Source organism: Gymnoscopelus braueri (assembly GCF_963280865.1).
Source record: "Gymnoscopelus braueri genome assembly, chromosome: 22".
NCBI classification, from domain to species: Eukaryota; Metazoa; Chordata; class Actinopteri; order Myctophiformes; family Myctophidae; genus Gymnoscopelus; species Gymnoscopelus braueri.
In genome coordinates this window covers 12,782,490-12,802,426 of record NC_137624.1, presented here as the reverse complement: position 1 = coordinate 12,802,426, position 19,937 = coordinate 12,782,490, and the positions used below count along the sequence as shown (strand labels likewise).

General features: G+C 41.0%; 2 protein-coding genes across 2 annotated transcripts in view; one reads left to right on the top strand and one right to left on the bottom strand.

The window, feature by feature from the left end:
- niban2a (niban apoptosis regulator 2a) overlaps nt 1–10,757 on the top strand; it is a 40,506-nt gene extending 29,749 nt beyond the window's left edge. Inside the window, exons 7-14 of the mRNA XM_080419967.1 lie at nt 1,327–1,431; nt 2,537–2,699; nt 4,811–4,998; nt 5,780–5,935; nt 6,580–6,693; nt 7,253–7,360; nt 8,032–8,143; nt 8,305–10,757. Coding sequence (XP_080276093.1) covers nt 1,327–1,431; nt 2,537–2,699; nt 4,811–4,998; nt 5,780–5,935; nt 6,580–6,693; nt 7,253–7,360; nt 8,032–8,143; nt 8,305–9,311 — 1,953 coding nt within the window. The 3' untranslated portion in view covers nt 9,312–10,757. The remainder of the gene's footprint in view (nt 1–1,326; nt 1,432–2,536; nt 2,700–4,810; nt 4,999–5,779; nt 5,936–6,579; nt 6,694–7,252; nt 7,361–8,031; nt 8,144–8,304) is intronic.
- Nucleotides 9,792–19,936, bottom strand: slc31a2 (solute carrier family 31 member 2). The gene is made up of 4 exons (XM_080419985.1): nt 19,747–19,936; nt 15,748–15,814; nt 14,312–14,579; nt 9,792–12,814 (listed from the first exon to the last, which is right to left on the bottom strand). Exons 1-4 carry the CDS (start codon nt 19,753–19,755, stop codon nt 12,625–12,627), a joined length of 534 nt encoding a protein of 177 aa, XP_080276111.1. The 5' UTR covers nt 19,756–19,936; the 3' UTR covers nt 9,792–12,624.
- Nucleotide 19,937: the final 1 nt, after the last annotated feature.

Here is a 19,937-nt window from a genome sequence, read left to right as displayed (position 1 = left end):
ACTTAATAATGTCATGCTAAGTAAGCCAGAACGTTCAGTTCCAACATGTTACATTAAAATGATTGTTTACTGCATGGTGTGGTGACTTATTCCATTTGCGGCAGGGTGTCGCTTACTAAAACGAACTGTAGACCAGTTCGCAACACCAACGTACAACAGAGTATAAAATAGGTTGGTCGGCCTGGACGGCTGGCCGACCGGTCCCGGCACCTAGGCTCCAAAGTAGTCTGACAGCGCGTCGCGGGTTCGAGTCCCGATCCCGACGGCCTTTGCTGCATGTCACTCCCCATCTCTCTCCCCATTTCCTGTCAGACAACTATCCTATCAATAAAGGCCAAAAAATGTATCTTAAAAAATAGGCTGGTCGAGAGAGGAGTTTGAGTTGAGAGTCTGAATTGAGTTGCTGTGTTGTGAAATGTTTGAAATAAGTTAGCATTTCAAACAAGTGGGTGTTTGTCCTTCAGAACTTCATAAGGAAATACCGCTCACTTTTTGATTCATGTGTGTTTTGGTTTCGCCCCAAACATGTGTATCTAGGCAGTGATCAGAGGAGGCCATTAGGCTATTTATCTGAAGATATTTGCTTTGTAAATGTAAGCACCTGGCTTTCCTGCATGGAAAGCCAAACATCTACCTCTCAGGCAAAGGGGAATCCCACCTTTTAGTCAGGGGATATTAGTCTTCTGGCCTTACAGGTAGCGCTGCTCTGCTACATGACGATATTGAGGATATTCTTTTGAATTTGTCGCCCATTTTTGTCATTCTTCACACAATTGTTAATCTGTGACAAAAGGGATGCATCCATTATTTGAAGCGGCAATATTGTTTGCCTTCACCACAAAAACGTACTTAATCAAACGCCTTTGCGTGTTTCCTGTTCCTCTTTCGCAATTCGCACTCACGCACGCACACAAACATTCAAAGACAAGTCATGTCTGAAGTCATATGTTGGTTCACTGCTCTGTTTGAACTTCCATTTGATGTTCCCTTAATCCACCATGTGATTTTCAACTGTTATGTCAACACACATGAAAGGTTACCTCAGGTCTTATGTTATCTCCGGCTCTCCGTCAGCCTGTATCCTTCATGCCATCCTGTGTGTGTGTGTGTGTGTGTGTGTGTGTGTGTGTGTGTGTGTGTGTGTGTGTGTGTGTGTGTGTGTGTGTGTGTGTGTGTGTGTGTGTGTGTGTGTGTGTGTGTGTGTGTGTGTGTGTGTGTGTGTGTGTGTGTGTGTGTGTGTGTGTGTGTGTGTGTGTGTGTCTTAATATGTATCTACTGTATACTGTATATGTAAACTCTGTGTTTGTCATTTTCATGCGAGTATAGATTCTGGCTAACCTGGTCATGGAGACGCTCCACCCAGAGCTGAGAAGTCTGATTGGTCCTCGTCTGAAGGGCAAGATGCAACAAAGACAGAGGAAGTGGATGCTGGTGAGTTCCTGACAGTACTACCGTTTAGTTCAGTGGATTAGATTCAGTGGACCCTCGATGTGGTCCCAAGAGTTTTGCTTATTAAGACCTGATGCCTTCTAAATCAGTAGTTCTCACATTTTTTAAAATGTTTAAAAATAGCAGATGTACAAGCTCGCGGCACAACGTGACACGCTGTGAGCTTGTATATCTGCTATTTTTGAATAGCCAACGCTAAAATCTCAAACACAGATGCGTTCCCGGTTTTAATGGGCTAATTGGTGAGCAGAGCTCATACAGTGTAACACGATAACGCCAGGCAGTATCACACGACAAGTTCTGAAGTTGATTAAACACAATAGAGAATATATATATATATATATAGTAGTATTGGTCACATTAAAGTAACCAAGAGATATGAGTCATAAGAGATTATAGAAAGATGTAGAAGTGAATAGAATATGATATGTATGTAAAGTACACAATACAACATGATATCCTACCATGTAGATTAGTTGTCCTTCAGCAGATGCATCTCGTATCATTGGGCATACAGTGTCTGATAAAGCAGTGACCATGTCGTCACAAGCCTATCTATTTGCTTTGGCAGATGACAGAGAATCGGTACAAACAGATAAAAGTTAAGCATGCCACGCCTAAACTATATCATAACAACTACCAGTCAGTCTATCTGTCTGTCTTGTGCAAAGACAATTCAACAGGCCGCAATGATTATTAATATCTGGGACCTCACGATGTTCTAACAACTAGACCTGTTGTTCTCATCTCAACCCAGTTAACTAATAAGTTAATTGCATTTGTGTGTGTTACCAGTACAACCCGTCCCTCATTAGATAGGACAGAGGACACAGGTGAATGCAATTAATTTCATGCTAGAATAGAATGCCATTAATAACTGTGGTCCCAAGTTCCAGTCAGTATTAAGTACGTCAGTGGTTGTTGACTCGTAAACGGTCCATTTGGTTCCATTTGTGTACACTTTTCGGAGTTAAATTAAGACTAAGGATATCACTGTGCACTGAACACGTGTGCTTTGGAATAAGGCACTACCGTATATAACCTAAGAGCATTTTATTTGTGTAAAATGATGTTTTGTCCCCTCCAGATCTCTAGTGCGGTGTACAAGCAGGTGCTGTCCCAGACCACCGGCCAGTACGACGCCTTGGTTCAGGCTTGTGAAGCCCAGCGACCTCCTCTGGATGCAGCTCTCCGCACAGACATGGACCAAATCATTACCTCCAAAGAGCATGTCAGCAGCAAGATACGAGGTAAGAACAACACAGAAAGACAGACATGAAAGCAGGGAGGCAGAGGAGTGACCCGACGTAGATTCAGATAGAGATATGGAAGAGATTGTGACAGATAGAGACATGGATTATGCATGCATGCATAACTATACATACTTACATATTGGTGGCGGCCGTACCTTAGTAGGTATATAGGCCATCTGGTAATCAGAACCCGCCCAGTAAATTGTGTCAAAGTGTCCCTGAGCAAGACACTTAACCCCTAACAGCTCCCCCCAAGCACTCATCATAACCATCTGAGCAGACATCAGCCGGGTGAAGCTGAAACTGAGTACATGCTTTGCACATACAAGTAATTAATCCCCTGGGGGGAATCAATACGGTACATACATGTATACCTTTTTTTCACTCAACAGCATGTCAGTTTACTTACAGCTGTCCAAATATTATGCTATGGAAAACCTTTTGCTTCACTTGATGCTTACTGTCCTGTGTAATATGAGCTTCCCTGGTCCCGTGGGGAAGCCTCATTGTTTGGACTGCCGCTTGCCTCAGCGAGACGTAGCTGTGGTTTCTCTGCTACAAGACTTTCTGGCACATGGAAGTGATCAGACTGGTCATTGAATGACACTACAGTACTCGGCGGGGTCGCATTTCAGCTCATTTTGTTTGGACACTTGGCACTACAGGGCCTCTGCATTGTAACCGAACCTCCCCCCACCTTCTCGCATTTCTAACATCCCTGACACTCTGCTTTTCACTCTCGTCTCAGGCTTACCTGCACTTTCTCTCTTTTGTCACCCCGTCCTTGCCGTCCAACTTCTCTATCTCTCTTACTCAAAATAATCGTTCTCAAGATTACCTGCTTCCTCCCAGTAGCTCCGGAGCGGAAAACATGACACGGTGAGACAGTCACCTTTCACCGTTTAAGTGACTTGGCACAGTCATTATTTTTCTTTTCTTCCGTTTTGTTTCCCAGGTAGCCAAAGTGGACAAGCCACATTCCATCTCTATAGGCCCATTCTAACTTAATCCCACGCATGCATCTCAATGCTAGGCCATTCAAGTCCAGTTGAAGCGCTGGGACCTGAATTTTGCAATGACCGTGACTTCAGGACCCGGTGTGTTTAAACACTAATTTATGTAGCTTGTTGTCGACGGCGCTGTCAGAGCACGTCACGGCTCAATACCCGATCCTGACCCACGTGTTGGACAACAAAGCACCAGGGAGTGTAATCGGTTTTATATTACTAGCGTGGTGTACACGTCAACAGCTTTGACAGTTGTTTGTACAGTACATCTAGTCATATATTGGATTATTGCGTTAACCTTATCACATTAACCAGTTATGGCACAGAGCAAGAGTCAGATTTACAGTATTTGTTATTATTCAAATATTTGTATTGAATTTTTCCAAGAAAGGTACGCATACAAACACATAAAGTAAAAAAAAAAGAGTTAAAAATCTGATTTCTGGTTTCATTTCGTCTCATCTGTCATCACAAACCCACCTCTGAGGGCGTTAACATCATAATGACATTGTAATGAGCTTTTTTGGCCTTGACCCACCAAGTCTGTGCCCTTTGGTCAGTGGTCATTCTGTGGTTGGTTTTCGGCAAGGCTGTGGCACTGCAGAGGATTGTGGTGTGTGGGTGTTTATAGATGATGGCGTGAGTCACCAGCAGTGGTGGAGGAAGTACTCCGATTTTGTAGTTAAGTAAAAGTAGCAATACCACAATGTAGAAATACTCAGGTACAAGTAAAAGTCAAAATCTTACTTGAGTAAAAGTACAAAAGTATTGGCATTGAGATATACTTAAAGTACCAAAGTGTCGCACGGCGTTGTGAGCTTGTAGATCGGCTATTTGTGAATAGACAAAGTCTAAAACAGGGCATACTTGGTTCTACAAAGTAACTTTTCAAAGAATTGTTCTGGAGTAAAAAGTACAATATTTGCCACTGAGATATAGTGGTGTTGAAGCATAAAGTACTGAAAAATGGACATACTCAAGTAAAGGAGAAGCACCTAAAAACAAATCTTAAGTACATAAATGTACTGTACTTTCCACCACTGGTCACCACCAGCATGCATTCCTCCATCCATATCCGTGTCTCCCCACATCTGTGTGCAGCTCTGGTGTTGCCCAAGGCCGAGCAGATCCTGCGGAACAACATCCAGCCGTATGTCAGCTCCATCCTGGAGGCTCTGATGGAGCCCACCAGTCGCGGTTTCTCCGAGGTCAGGGACGCCTTCTTCGGGGAACTGGTGGAGATCAGCAAGAACTCTGTCAACGGAGCGGGCAAGGACAAGTTGGGAGAGGTGAGCGAGACCAGTTTCGCTGACTGGTAATTATTCAACTTGGGTCTTTTTTTGGGGGGGTTGTTGTTGTTGTGTGTACTTGGTCCCCTCCTTTTTTCCCTTTGCACCAAATCTCCTCGCGTAAAATAGGCAATCTACAAGCTCACAACACGTTGGGAGTTTGTAGATCTGCTACTCACCGAATGTTTTCTTATTTTCAATGAATTTCCCCCTATTATGACATTCCCAGAATAGTCATGCTAGGGTTCATGTGGTTAAAGCGCATGTTAATGTTGGACCCCCTGGATGTCTGCATCACCACCCCCGCCATTAAAGTCCTCTACCTGTGTATTTAGCTGTCTTTCTGACATATGATTAGTGCTGGACAGTTAGCTTAAATGTTGTGGAAGGGCTGTCAACATTGCAGCACTAGACTTTTAATTAAGTGCCAGGGAGTGTCCTCAAGTGCCCTGTTCAGTATCGACTGCTCTCTTACGCGGACCCTCTCTTAAGCCCAGTTCATACTTGGCCGTACAATGTCATCGTCTGCTGGAAATAGCCGATCTATAAGCTCACAGTGAGCTTATAGATCTGCTATTTTCGGCCCATGACGGCTTCGTAGAACCGAGCATAAATTGGGCATTAAGGCGATCAAATGCCCTCTGTCTTGCCAAGTGTTTTCATTCTGCACCTCTATTCTACTGGTTCTTCTCTCCCTCTTTTTCCTTATTCCCTACCCCTCTGTCCTCTCGCTCTCTCTCTCTCTCTCTGTGTGTCTCTCTCTCTTTGTCGGCCTCCACAGCACATGGACAGGATGTCCATGCTGGCGTTCCACCCGGTGAAGATGCAGAGCTCCTATGAGAAGGTTGAGCAGCTGAATCTAGAGGGTCTGCAGCAGAGGTTCGACATCTCCAAGCCCTCTGTGTTTGTCCACAGGGCTCAGATCCTCATGAGAGAGGTGAGCTGCAACACCCCCCTCCTCCTCCGAACAAGCTGTGAAGCTTAAGGAAGTGTGTGTGTGTGTGTGTGTGTGTGTGTGTGTGTGTGTGTGTGTGTGTGTGTGTGTGTGTGTGTGTGTGTGTGTGTGTGTGTGTGTGTGTGTGTGTGTGTGTGTGTGTGTGTGTGTGTGTGTGTGTGTGTGTGTTAAATTACTATTTTAATAATGTTTTCTCTTTGTAATGACATGCTTTGGAAATGTGGTTTATGCAACTGGTATGACAATAAAGGATATTGAATTGAAATTAAGGATTGCGTGTGAAAATAAATGGTAAGCACTAAAAACATTCCATGTAAGGAACCTTGAAAAGAACACCTCCATCTTGCTACTGACAGGGCTGAACAGTGCACACCCCACTGTTTCTAGTGAACTCTGGTCCCACCTAATGGACAACAAGGGTACTGCAACTGAGCAGTGCTCAAAAGAGAAGTGCTTAAAAAGATCAAACCAAGGCTTACAGCAAAAAACCTCAGTGACAGTTTAACTTTGAGGGTGTACAAATGAACCTACAGAGTGAAAGGATTTAGCTGTGTATGGCCAATAGAAAAAACACTGACTTTAATTGATGATATTTTAAATGCACCCTCCATTGTCTCTTGTGACAGCAAATGGACAATGCTGTGTACACATTCGAACAGCTGCTCCACCAGTCCTTGGAAACACATGGCGAGGACAACCTGTGTAAGACCATTCAGCACTGCCAGGATAGAGTTCTCAAGGTAAGTTAAATGGTAAATGGTGCATTTATGTAGCGCCTTCATACAAAGCGCTTTACAATGTGCATTACATTCACCCACTTCACGCGCACACATTCACCTCTCTTTACCCATGTTTACCGTTTGCCTCCACTGTACTTCCTTAAGTGTGATCTCAATAAACAGATAACGAAGGAGAATGAAGCGTAACAGATAACGGAGTCGAATAACACAACATTAAGATGTATGGGTGCAGATACAAAGAAAGAATGTGATGTGAAACTTGAATGAGAGCAGACATCCGGGTAGCAAAGTCAGTGTTATCTGAGTCAAGTCCTGAAAATGTATTTTAGCTAGCTTTTATGTAAACTGTTAGTCTGGCCTTTTGGTTCCTATTAGTTTCTATTATGTCCATTATATATAATACTTTATTTACCTCTACCAATATTGAAAACCAGTGTTATATTAATAGTGTATTATTACTATTATCAAATACGTGTTAACAATTAAGAGAGTACATTCACAATAGAAAACCATGATGAATCACTTCTGTCTTCTTGTGTTGTATGTCTCTTCCTGTTAGAAATATGATTACGACAGTAGCACGGTGCGCAAGAAGTTCTTCAGAGAGGCTCTGCTCCAGATTATCATTCCTTACATGCTAAAGCAGCTGTCTCCATCATGCTTGCCCGTGAGTAGTTACTGTCTCATGTCCATTTTTCTTACAACCTCACACACTGACATTTACCCCCTTTCTGTCTTTCTTTCTTTCTTTCTTTAGACGGGACAATGCACATTAATGAAAGTGAAATTAATCAGCTGATCATGATCTCATGCAAACATGCTGGATTTAGCTAGCTAATTTCCATCCTTAGTCCCCAAAAACACAACAATACAAACATAACGCAACTACCTAAAGAGTTAATTAAGAATATCATATATTTCGTTTAAGCCTAACTAAAAAACCTAACTACTTGCTAAAAAGTCGAATACCTAAAACACCAAAATATGTAAGACCTAATTTGAAATATCTAAGAATTAAGGTTTATCGATGTTCACATATTTGGGATTTTTAACCATTGTCATTATACAGTACTCTGGTATGAACCGGCATACCTCTGACTTTGTGTACTTCACGATTGTATTATTCTAATGTAGATCTGCCTGTTGTCCCTACCAATTATCATGTAATCATTCCAATGGATAACTGCCCGACACGTTTGCGTGCGTGTTTTGGGTGCAGGGGGTTGAATTCATACACACACACACTCACACGCTTAGCCATACACACTCCCTCTTAACCCCCGCTGGATGCTTACAATATTTTAAGATGGACAGTAACAGTATCTCCTTCTTCCCCAGGAGCTTCCTCGGTTCCAGGAGCTCATCTTTGAGGACTTCTCCCGCTTTTTACTGGTGGAGAACATCTTTGAGGAGGTGGTGCTGCAGTCTGTCACCAAGGACATCATGATGGGTACGAGGCCATTTACATTTATTTATAGTGAGATGGTGGCAGCACTACTGGATGCAGTGGCAGAGCTGCTGGCTTCTAATAATCAGCTCCACCAGATTGGATAAGGGTGAAAGGGTGTGTAAGTGGTTCTCAGTGTAAGTTATTTTTCTTTCTTTCTCCAGCTGTGAAGGAAGCAGCGGTACAGAGGAGACACAATCTCTACAGAGACAGCATCGTTCTGAATAACAGCGACCCCAACTTGGACCTGCTGGGAGAGAACAGCTCTGTGGACTGGGCTGCCAAATTCGGGTCAGAGGGCGATGAGTCGGGTGGCTCTCTGGGTGCTCTGGGTGTCGCGGGAGGCGCGTCTGGTAGAAGGCGCAGGCAGCAAGTGGTGTCGATGATCCAACTGGACATGGTGCCGCTGCCTTTTGAGTCCTGCTTGGATGTACCAGGGGTAGAGCTGATCCCTGAGGAACCTGAGGTCTCTGAGGACAGAGAGGATGACACCGACGAGGAGCTGGATGATGAAGAAGGAGCCGCTGTTCCTGTTCCCAAGTCCCCCGACAGCGTGGATGAGATCAGGTACCTGATCAATCCGGTGCTGGAGGTAGCGGTGCCGGTCTCGGAGGAGACCCGGGCCGCTTCGACCGACGGCGAGCCTGTGCCAGAGGCGGGTACCGTCACCGTGGAGGACGGGGCAGAGGAGGAGGTGACATTAGTCACCACTATAGTGGAGGAAGTCGTCAGGAAGTCACCTCGAGACGAGACCTCCCCACAGGAAACGGTGAAGCAGCTGGTAGGAAACGGCGAACAGGAAGCTGATGGGGAACACCAAGAAAAGGCGGTCGTCGACGACGCCGTACAGGAAATAGAGATCGCCGTACAGGAAGATAACAGTGAGGTGACAGAATCGGATGCCAAGGTGGACCCGCCATCACCGACTGGCGACTCCAGTCCCCACTGCCATGATGACAGTGGCTTTCAGTCACCAACCAATGAGGGTTTGGAAGAAGGTGAGCCTCAGTCAATCACAAATGGGCTGAAAGGAGAGGACAAAATGGCCGACTTGGGGGACGTCGAAGTGGTTTTAGAGCAGGGAGACAATGCTCTGCACAATGACTCTGAAAATGGAGAAAACTTTGCTAAGAAAATGGCACCGTACGTGGATGTTGTTTGTGAGATCTGAATGAGGGAAGAAATAATATTATGGATTTTAAGACAGGGTTTCACTTGAAGTTGGTCATCTGTTACCTTTGTTTCACAAGTCAAGCTCATTTGCATATTTTACCAGTTCCACCATCGTTCGTTTGATTGTCTCTTCGGTATATATTTTTTAAACTAACTTGTATTAAGCTGTAACTTACGATGGTCTGATGTCATTTGATTTAATTCACTTATGCATGTGGTGTGTGTGTGTGTGTGTGTGTGTGTGTGTGTGTGTGTGTGTGTGTGTGTGTGTGTGTGTGTGTGTGTGTGTTGGGTGGTGGTGGTGGTGGGGGGATAAGAGCAAAGTAGCCACAGTGTGAATGTAGCCACAGAAATGTTCGATGCCACAGTGATTTCCTATTTATTTAGCCTCTAACTGAGCACCAGGCGGCGCTCTAACTAAACTAAATCTGTAGATGCAAATAGCTTCTTTTGTGGTTTCATACTTATACCATAAATGTTTTTACTGGAGAAGCATTAATTTTAATCACATATGGCCTTAATATTTCAATGCTACATTTAGCAAAGATTGTCATGAAAACCTTGTCAGTTACTCATCCACTCTTGCTGTCCTTTTGTTTGTTTATATTAATGGGGAAACATTCTTGAAAAAAAACACTCAACTCTTTGCCTGTCAGGTTAGAGAGAGCTATACTGTACAAAATCATTGATTGAGTTTGATTCTGAGGAAATGTTTAATTTCATCCTCTGATGGCTGTGCTCAGAACTGGGTGAGGTCTGATTTCGTAATGAAAAATATACAAGAATATATAATCTACAGTTCATACTTTTGTAGTCTTCTCGTGAATGCTAAAATAAATTGAACGAATACACCCAGAGGGGGGCGCTTTAACTTTGCCTCCACATCACAGTAATCTGTTCATATAATGACATATTAATTAATCCTGCATTTACTGACTTTTCTAAGTTGTTCATAAAGTTGCAAGTTGTTCATAAAGGGGGCAAGCTTACAGTAAATAGTTAATTAAACATAAATTAAATGTAGGCTACCCACACACCTTCGAATTACGGTCTCGGTTTACAAGAATTAAAAAGATCAATTCGTGAAAATATCCTGGCTGGCTCATCAAGAGTGTGGCAAACTTAGTTTTATAGATGTTATTCCTTGATCAGTTAATTATTTTAATGGCATTTCCACCCCCCCAAAAAAAAAGGTTATTTGGAATAACCAATTGTCATTGTATATATTCGAAATTGTAGACTTAGGAAAAAGTCCTTCCTAAATTACTTTATGGAAAATGTTGAATGGACTGTTGCGCCATTGTATTGTTTATTTATTTGGAATATTATAAATATTAAGTGGCATCAGCCTAATTGCAAACTGTATCTCTTATATGTCAAGACTTGTTTATTATCTATATGAATATACGTATATATGTATGGATGAATAAAACTTCCAGTCTTACTTGTTGAGTGTTTATTTTGGAAGACAACCATTTATATATTGTAGTTAAATTTTCCTTCAAATTGACACAAAACCATTGGTATGTACATATATAAACATTTCTTAGTAGGGGAACACTAATGTTCCATCCAAAAGTAAAAAAGTATCCAATTCCACAGCTTCCCCCCATATTATTCAAAATAGGTTAGATACTGTTCCTGGCAAACTCTTGAGAGTAGGGCATATTTCAATGGTAAACACAACTGAAATGGCAAATGTAAGGCACTGGGATTAGAGGTTTTTTTCTGTGGTGTATAAATGACTGTCACACAGCCACATGACGTGACTGTCAACTGACACACTTGAAAACAAGAAAACAATCTGCTTCCTTACACAGATGATAAAATGACGTGATCACATGCTCCATTACCATCATCATTGCACAATTCCTCAAACTGTGTATTATCTTGTCTTATGACTACTGGCTGTGTTACACTTTGTTCCCCTCTGCAACCCTCTGCAAGTTTCATATAGAACATTTATACAAATAAATAAAATAATTCCCAAAAGTGTTGCCAACTTGCCATATGGGAAAGACATTTTAACTACTTCCAAATCCGGATTTTCAAGGGTTCTATACTAGGTCCCCCTCCCGTTTTCGCTCTACACTAAATATCTTCGTTAACAATAGCCGATCTACAAGCTCACATGTCACAATGTGTTGTGAGCTTGTAGATCTGCCATTTTCACTGAACGTTCCCTCCAGAACAGGGAGGTTACAGTTAATGTGGTTAATAGATCAGGATCCTATAAGGACAAAGGAGAACAGGGTTATTGTCTTATAATCATTTGGTTTACAGGCTAACGTTCCTAAAACACCATGTGCATCTTCATCTAGTTTGACTCTGATGAATAAGTATAAGACAACAGCATGTTAGTGTTTGCTTAAGGATCCTGACAGGCCTAAAGGCCTGTTCTATTACTGTCCTTTATATTATGTATCATTATTTTATTTGAGTTTCAGGGTTTTACTACTTTCATGTCACCACTTACTTCATTGATGAACATGTCAGGTATCAAGTTGTCAAAAAAAATATGGAGATAAGAGGTTTCTTCACGACAGCAACAAGATTGATGGTATGCACAGCTTGACTGAATGACACAGAACTGAAACTTTAGAACCAAACATGGAAACAGAGAGAAGCACCATTTTCTACCTCTATCGTTAAGTCCATCACCCTTATCTCTTATTGCTTTATGATCATTTTTGACAAAACTGTTGATTTCCTCAAGCCGACTCCAAATGTGTTTTTTCCCCCATATGCAGCATACGTTGCTTCAGGTTTAACCAGTTCACATCGAGCTTATCTGAAGACTGAGCAGCCGGGAAGCAAGTCAAACACTGGAAGGTCATTAATACCTAACCAACAGCAACAGGTCATGTAGCCCCTTTACAAGGGAAACCTATGCATGTATGTTATCTACACGCTCCAGGACATTTCCATCAAGCTTTGTAAATATAGAGAAGTGAGATTCAAATGTATGCTGCTCTACAGACCAAGGAATGGAAAACCTGACTGTTGCAAACTCACTTTGGGTGCTCTCACTGTGATTCTTACGACAACGCTCAAATCATTTCCTATTGAACAGTGATAGACTTGATTAGTGCCGATATCACATTTACACCTTAGCCTAATTTATACGTGCTAGGGTTAGTATGTATGTTTGGCAAGCGACGTGGCAATATGCTTTAGTCTTTATGCTTTAGTCACTTTTGTTTTTTCTTTCCTTCCTTTTATCCCATAGCCGTTTTCACACAGACATAACACAGCTTTCCCATTTGATATCTGATTAATTCAACAACAAACCAAAAAAAAAAAACTTTCTCTCAGTCTCTCTGCTTTCCAGGCTGCAACATGGAATCCAGAATAGGGAAGGCAAGGAAGTAGCCCAGGACTGAGCCGAAGATGACTCCCAGGAAGATCCATGTGTTGTATGACATGACGCAGAGCATCAGCATGTAGCCCAGAGTCACCTGGAGGATGTGGAGCACCGTCTGGACCCCGTGCAGCAGCCAACTGAGGAAGAGAGAAGAGTAGTGGTGGTGCTGACTGACTGTGTGAAGATTCCTCCCATCATTTCAGAAGACACACATTATTATCTGAATTCTTCACTGTAACTAAAAGACACAGGATCCTGTCAATAAAATCATTATTCTTTTATCTGCCACAGTGTTGAGATGCCCTTTGCACCTTTTCAGACTCGCATTCCCTACCTAATTTGAATCCCCCTTTTCTACCTTTTATTTCTATAGTTTTGAACCTTTTAACTAGTTTTTCTTAAAGTTGTTTTTATTTTGTTTCCGTTTTGTAAAGCGACATTGAGTAGCTATATAAATTGTGTATTATTTGAACTACGACAATGTTTCTTCTAGGATATCTGAGGAAGAGTAAACAGCCAAAACATTTGTGAATGCTGCTGACAAACTTGTTAGCTAAAAGCCTAATAAAGTGAACCACTTTCAACACGGCCTCCCTATTTTCGACATGTCATTCTAGGCAAAAGTTTACAAATGCATAAGTGTTGTGAGCTTGTAGATTGGCTATTTCTGCTACTCTATGTTTTTCCCTTTCATTTTTAAATGGCTTCAAACAGTGACATCAAACTGTTTTAGATAGTATCCATGTTAGAAATACATGCGTTAGGTTTCACTCAATGTGGGAACCCATTAGGTAAAAAAAAAAGGATAGGTCTTGAACCTTTCTTTATACAAAGTCTTGTCTTTTAAGCTTTAAAAGTAACATATTTATCATTTGAAATATAAGAATATGTGTCACTTTAAAAAGTCTGATATCACTATAGACTCGGTAAAAGTATTGTTTCTTTCTTCTTTCTTTCATGCTAACTGCTGGGGGAAATTTGTTGTTGCCTTTTCCGTTTACAGGCATACAGACAGACAGGCAGGCAGACAGACAGACAGTGATCCCGTCATCCTGCTAAACACAGACTGAGTCTGACACATATATCATCGACAGGAGCATACATATTAGGTATACAATACACTGTCATAGTGGAAACCACAGTATAAAACATGTAATGATAAGGACAAGGCTAATAAAAGGCTGTGAGGTTACAGAATAGCCAACCTGACTTTTCAGTGACACTGAATAAAGTCCTTTGTTTGACCAAGTAAAGTTTGTTACTCAATGACAAAGTAAAGTATGGGGAAATCGTAACGCAGACCAGCAGCTGCTTTAGAGAGATTTGTTTTGGGGAGTTTTGGTTTTCAGAACCATTTGATTACTCTCCCACTCATCTATTTTCTTTTCTAGGTAGAACAGAAGTGTGAAGTGTTTGCATACAAGACTTGGATTCCCAGATGCAGCACTGTGATCTCACGAGATGCACCTTCATTGTGTTAAAGCCACCAGGAGGAGATCCAACGCCTCTTCCAATTATCACCTCCAATCTTTCTATGTCACCTTGATCACATCTTTGATTATCACCTTCCCCATCTCCCCATCCCTTCCACACAGATAATAATAGCGGCCTCTTTAGTACCAGGGCAGCCTCACCTGTTCAAGTTGCTAGGAGTGCTAGCTGGGGCAGGTTCCATTGGGGCAAGGGAGGATTCAGAGGGACTACTACAACTGTCCAGGCCCAGGCTGCCCTCCCTTTGGCAGTCTGAAGAAGGGGCGTAGGGCGCTGATAAGGGAGGTGAGGTGGAAAATTCCGACTGACGCTTAGCCAGCATAGAATTCTTCGACAACAAAACCCTCCATGCTTTCAGCAGTTCGAACAATAGCGTCAGGAGGAAGACAACAAATACAGACAATACCATCCCTGGAGAGACAAAAAGACATAAAGCCTTCTTTAATACTTTTTTGCGCGTCCACATTGCAAGTTCACAACATGTTGCGATGAGACACGTCGTGAGCATGTAGATGTGCTCGCACACAACCGAGTATAAATCAGGTATTTAACCAACATGCACATGCATCCATTCAGACACACACACAAAAATATGACCTCACAGTGATCTCATCTGTTTTATTCTGACACTAAATGCAGCAGCAAAACGTGATGTTACAACCTATGGTCAGCATGTCTTACTGTAATCACATGTGTTTAGAGACAGCTCAGTGCATTATGGTGTAATACTGTGGAGCTCATAACAGCAGTGAAATGTCATGCACTGATGTAAAGGAGGTGTGTTTGTTTGTGTATAGTACAGATCATACCCTGAAGAGTTCATCAGCATCGCTGCATGTTCTTTTGGTTCCGTACCCTTAAGCCTTTTTCAGTTGAAATGTGTTTGGTGACAAAAGTATAAATGAGGCTTAATTACTTAAAACCCCTATATACACTTAGTTGACTGGAGTCCGCCAGGGGATCTATACTAATAGGCCCCCCCCACATCAAATCTCTTTGTCGAAAATAGCCAATCTATAAGCATACAATGTATCGTATTGCAAGCTTTTTTAAATCTGCTGTTTTCGGCCGATGTTGACCCATTTTTGCCAAATGTTTGTCTATTATGACATGCCCAAATAGGGACGCTTTGGGGACCTCACAAAATTGCAGTTTGCTTCTAGTACCTGCATGAGCAGTGACAAATACACCTTCTTGATTCTTGTTGATTATAGGGAAGTGGTTCTCAAAGTGGGGTCCAGGGGGTCCCCAGCAAGATTTGTTGATACATTATAACCTGTTTATTCATATTTTATATGTTCGCTATTCAAAAATAGCATTTATACAAGCTCACAGCGCATCACTTCGTGCCACTCTGCAAGCTTGTACATCTGCTATTTTTGAACATGTTTAAAAAATCGTTCTGAAAAAGCGGTTGGATTTTTTAAAATCATTTTGCATTTCTTAACACAAAACTTCTCTCTGAGGGCCCCTGGCACAAAACATTTTCAGATGGGGGATCCACGGCCAAATATATATAAATTTGGGGGTAATTGGCATGAAGAAGTTTGAGAACCACTGTTCTAGGGTTCAATCTTACCAGCAGGCCCACGCACGTCCCAGAAATCAAAGAGCAGCTTCACTCTGGTTGACACATCAAAGGTCATCTACAAAGCAAAAACAGGACAGGAACCATCAACACAAAATGTACTCACCACCAGTTAACTACTAAGATAGGGGCAAAATACAGTGTTTTTTATATGACAACCTGTAGTCATAAATGCAGTGGAAAGGGCTGAACTGTAAAAGCTCATCATGGCCATGAGACCTTTGGTATATCTAGTCTTGAGTGGCAAAATGTGCATAATGTCTTTTTTTTATATATATATATATATGGTCACAAGACACAAAATAAAAAGAAAGAAAGTTAGTACGGTGCAATAGCAGTGGCAAACTGTGGAAGGAATTAATTGGCATAACTAAATTGGAGAGAAAAGGGCTAAGAATAATTAGCTAATCCAAATTTAAGATAAATGAATAAATACAAATGAATACATTAAATGAAAAACGTGTTGGATAAAGGTTCCATTGAGACATAATGTTACAAGGGTTGCAACAATTAATCAATCGATTTAATTGATTATTAAAATAAATGCTGATTTTAATAAAGTAATATATTTTCAAAAATAGATCAAATAGATCTAGAAGCTCACAACACCTCATGATGCTGTTGTGAGCTTGTAGATCTGCTATTTTCACTATTTTTAGTTTTTGGTGTTGGGGCAGGGGTTGGCAAGTAAGTTTGGCCTTGGGCCGATCTTTTTCTAAGCCATTAGATGGTGGGCCAGAACATATGGATAATCTAAGACCTGGAACATGTGACAGAGAGCCTTATAAAAGTTAATAAAGATTTAAGTGGTACAGTATAACTGCACACTGATAGAACTGCATGTGCAATCATATGTTACATGTGCAGATAGAAATACTAGTGTAGTTATTTTGTGTAGGCTACATCCTTGAGTGTGAGGACATTTGGTCCAAAAAGTTAAAAAAGAACATCTTATCTGGAGGCAGAGAGTCATACTCCTTTTCGAACACATAAAGAATAGCTTTTTCATAGAACTGAAACTCTTTTGATTGTTCAGCGTCTCTTTGGATAGAAAGTAGAAACAAGTGAATTGTTTCAAGGTGAAAACACATTTGGCTTTATTTTAAACGCAAGATACAATTTTCATTTCATTTCAAAAGTCTTAGGAGGAAAGTTTACAGTAAAAATAATTCAGAGACCTATGCATTCATCCTACGACCTGCTGATTGTACTATGAGGGGTTCCCGTCATGTGCCTGTCATTTACTCTCAAATGGATAGAAGTATAAATAAGCACTCTTACAGTAGGGGTATAGACTCTAGGGGTGGACGTTATAGCCTATATGTGGGATTGTCAGTCAGATATTGTAAATTATTTACAGTTCGATTTAAGCAGCACTATGTAACTTTCCTCTTCTACCCCGGATTTGAACCTGGTTTACTGCTTAAAGGGATACGCCACTTTCAAATAAAATAAACATTTAAAAAATATATTAAAAATAAATGAAAAAAGTAATGGAAAAATCACAGCCCCCTCACGCATTAGAGTGTCCTACTAATGTGTGAGGGGGCCGTGATTTTGCCATAACTTCTTTCATTTTTTTTTAATATTTATTTTTAATGTTTATTGTATTTGAAAGTGAAATATCCCTTTAAGTGCTGACATTTTTACCATTGAGCTAATAGAGCCTGCCTGTTTGTTCAGGGGATCAATTGAATCTTGACCATCAGGTCAAACTTCTTCTGTCTAGGCGAGACAACCTTCGAAACAATCTAAATGTCTCAATAGAAGAGCAGGGAGACGAAATACAATCACCCCAATTGTATAAGTCATATTGAATTAACATACTCTACCGTACAGATTGGACAAAATTACATTTTAATCATTAAAATGACGTCACGTTACATAGTGAGGCTTTAACTGTTGCACCCTTACTGCCCTGCAGCAACAAGGAGCACATCTCTTCTGCTGGCTTAAATCAGGCTTTAGTAACAGGTGTCTTGACTACTCAACACTCCCATCACGATACGCTTCATAAGAACAGCTCCAGGTGCTCCAGAACAATGCTGACCTTCTTCTTCTTCCACTCAACATCACTGACCCGAGACTGGGAGCAAACTGTACTAGCCTCTATTCATCAGTTCATTACACCCTGCCCTTTTGTCTGACACGTTCTGGTACAATTTAGACATTTAGCAGACGCTCTTGTCCAGAGCGTTCTGGTGCAATGGCTTAGAAATGCCTTGATTACTGATCAAAGCTTGTTTTCTGACTGTTGCTATATTGAATTAGAGACAAGGAAAGAAATCTAATGTGTTGCTTTAACCGGCATCAGGAAAATAAAGCACTAGATAACTATAGCCTATTTTGCTGTGTAAGTAGTCCTGGGAATCAGGTCAGGAACCCATCTCCTGTTTCCCCTGGCCTGGACATGACGTTAGTATGTCACATGTATGATGTTGTACACTAGTAATAGTATTTGCAGCAATTTACCCTCAAGCAGGGAGGCATTAGGTACCATTTGTATAGTCAGGGATTGAACCCCAACCTCCCAATCTTAGGGCGAACACTAACCACAAACCACACATTTTGTTGTGTACATTTCCTTTTAGACGTGTATCTGATACGAAGTCAAACTCTGCACCTAATCTGTTCAGAATACTGATGGTTTGCATGGATACCTTGGCATACCATGAATGCAAAAAAAAAAGAAGTAATTTGCAATTGCAATACAGAACAAATGCCTATTCAGCCGATCAATTTAAGAGTATTCATTCAATAAAGCATGTTCTGTTCTCCGCTCCTGCTGTTGTGTAGGTGTGTGACTGACAGAGGAATGCATGTGTGTGTGTGTGTGTGTGTGTGTGTGTGTGTGTGTGTGTGTGTGAATTTTACTGTAGTTAAATCAAATTGAGTTTAAATTCAAGTTGACAACCTTAAGCTATTTCAGGTTAGAACTTAGAAGTTAGAAACAAGTTGAAAACAAGCTGGTCTAACTGTCAGTGCATGAGACATAAATAATTGCCAGAAATTAGAAAAAACAGCAGTACAGATAAACGGAACCTTCAGTGGTGGAAAGTACTATGTACATTTACTCAAGTACTTTACTTAAGCACAATGTTGAGGTATTTTTTACTTTAGTGGAGTATTTCCAATTATCAATACTTTTACTACATCTGAGGGGGAAAAAATACATTTACTCCACTACAATTATTTCAAAACTTTAGTTACTAGTTACTTTGTAGATTGATTATTATTACAAAACCACATCAGACCTATATATTATATACTTTGGCAATTTGAAAATAGCCTCTACAAGTTCACAAACGCGTTGTGAGCTTGTATCTGCTATTTTCAAAGGGTTTTTACACATTTGAAAATGTGTGAAATGGGACCTTCTACATAAAGGAGTACTTTTACTTTTGGTACTTAAAGTACATTTTGATACCAATACTTTTGTACTTTTAGTCAAGTAAATTTAGAATTCAGGACTTTTTTGCAACAGTATTGCAGTATCGATACTTTTACTTGAGTAAAACATGCAGTGCAGATATGTGGAACCTTCAGATAACTTGGAGTAACGGTTTCCATTGAGCGTACATTAAACCGCTTTCATTCCAAGCACAGACATGATATGATATCTGAATCACTAGCACTTAAACCCACTTCACTGACAGACAACTGAATGAACAGTTCGACTTAAGGACGTACATGGTGTTCCGATCAGTGAGCTTCATTCACTAGAAGTATTTCAAATACTGTTTTACATTATGTTGGTGGGTGTGTGCGCGCACTTGTGCACTATGTAGTGTTCTCAGATATGAATAATGAAAACTTAAATACATACAGAACGTTGAAGTAATACTAACATATGCAGTTCTGCACACAAACTGTTGCATGCAGTATTATAATGTATGGGTTACTACAGGCTACAGCTGGAAGTATAGTTTTTTAAATAAGCGAATGGTTCTAAGTTATTGCCTTATTGAGAATAGCATAAATCGTACAGACCTGCATCATGGCTAATTTTGATGTAAAGCAGACAAGAGGGGTCAAATTAAAGTAAGCAGTCAGTTCAGATCATTCCAGTTCTCCATCACAGAGAGATCCAGTTCATAGTGTTGGATGTGATGGTCGCTTCATTGTCAGATTCTCAACAATTCCCTTGTTTAACAAACACACTTCTCCCTGAGGCTGGCCAC

What these genes read in the sequence shown, in the direction of transcription:
- slc31a2 (XM_080419985.1), bottom strand. An exon ending in GGACGTGCGTGGGCCTGCTG is followed by an intron (nt 14,580 to 15,747) that starts GTAAGATTGAAC and finishes TTGTCTCTCCAG; the next exon opens with GGATGGTATTGTCTGTATTT. An exon ending in ACTCCTAGCAACTTGAACAG is followed by an intron (nt 12,815 to 14,311) that starts GTGAGGCTGCCC and finishes TCTCTTCCTCAG; the next exon opens with TTGGCTGCTGCACGGGGTCC.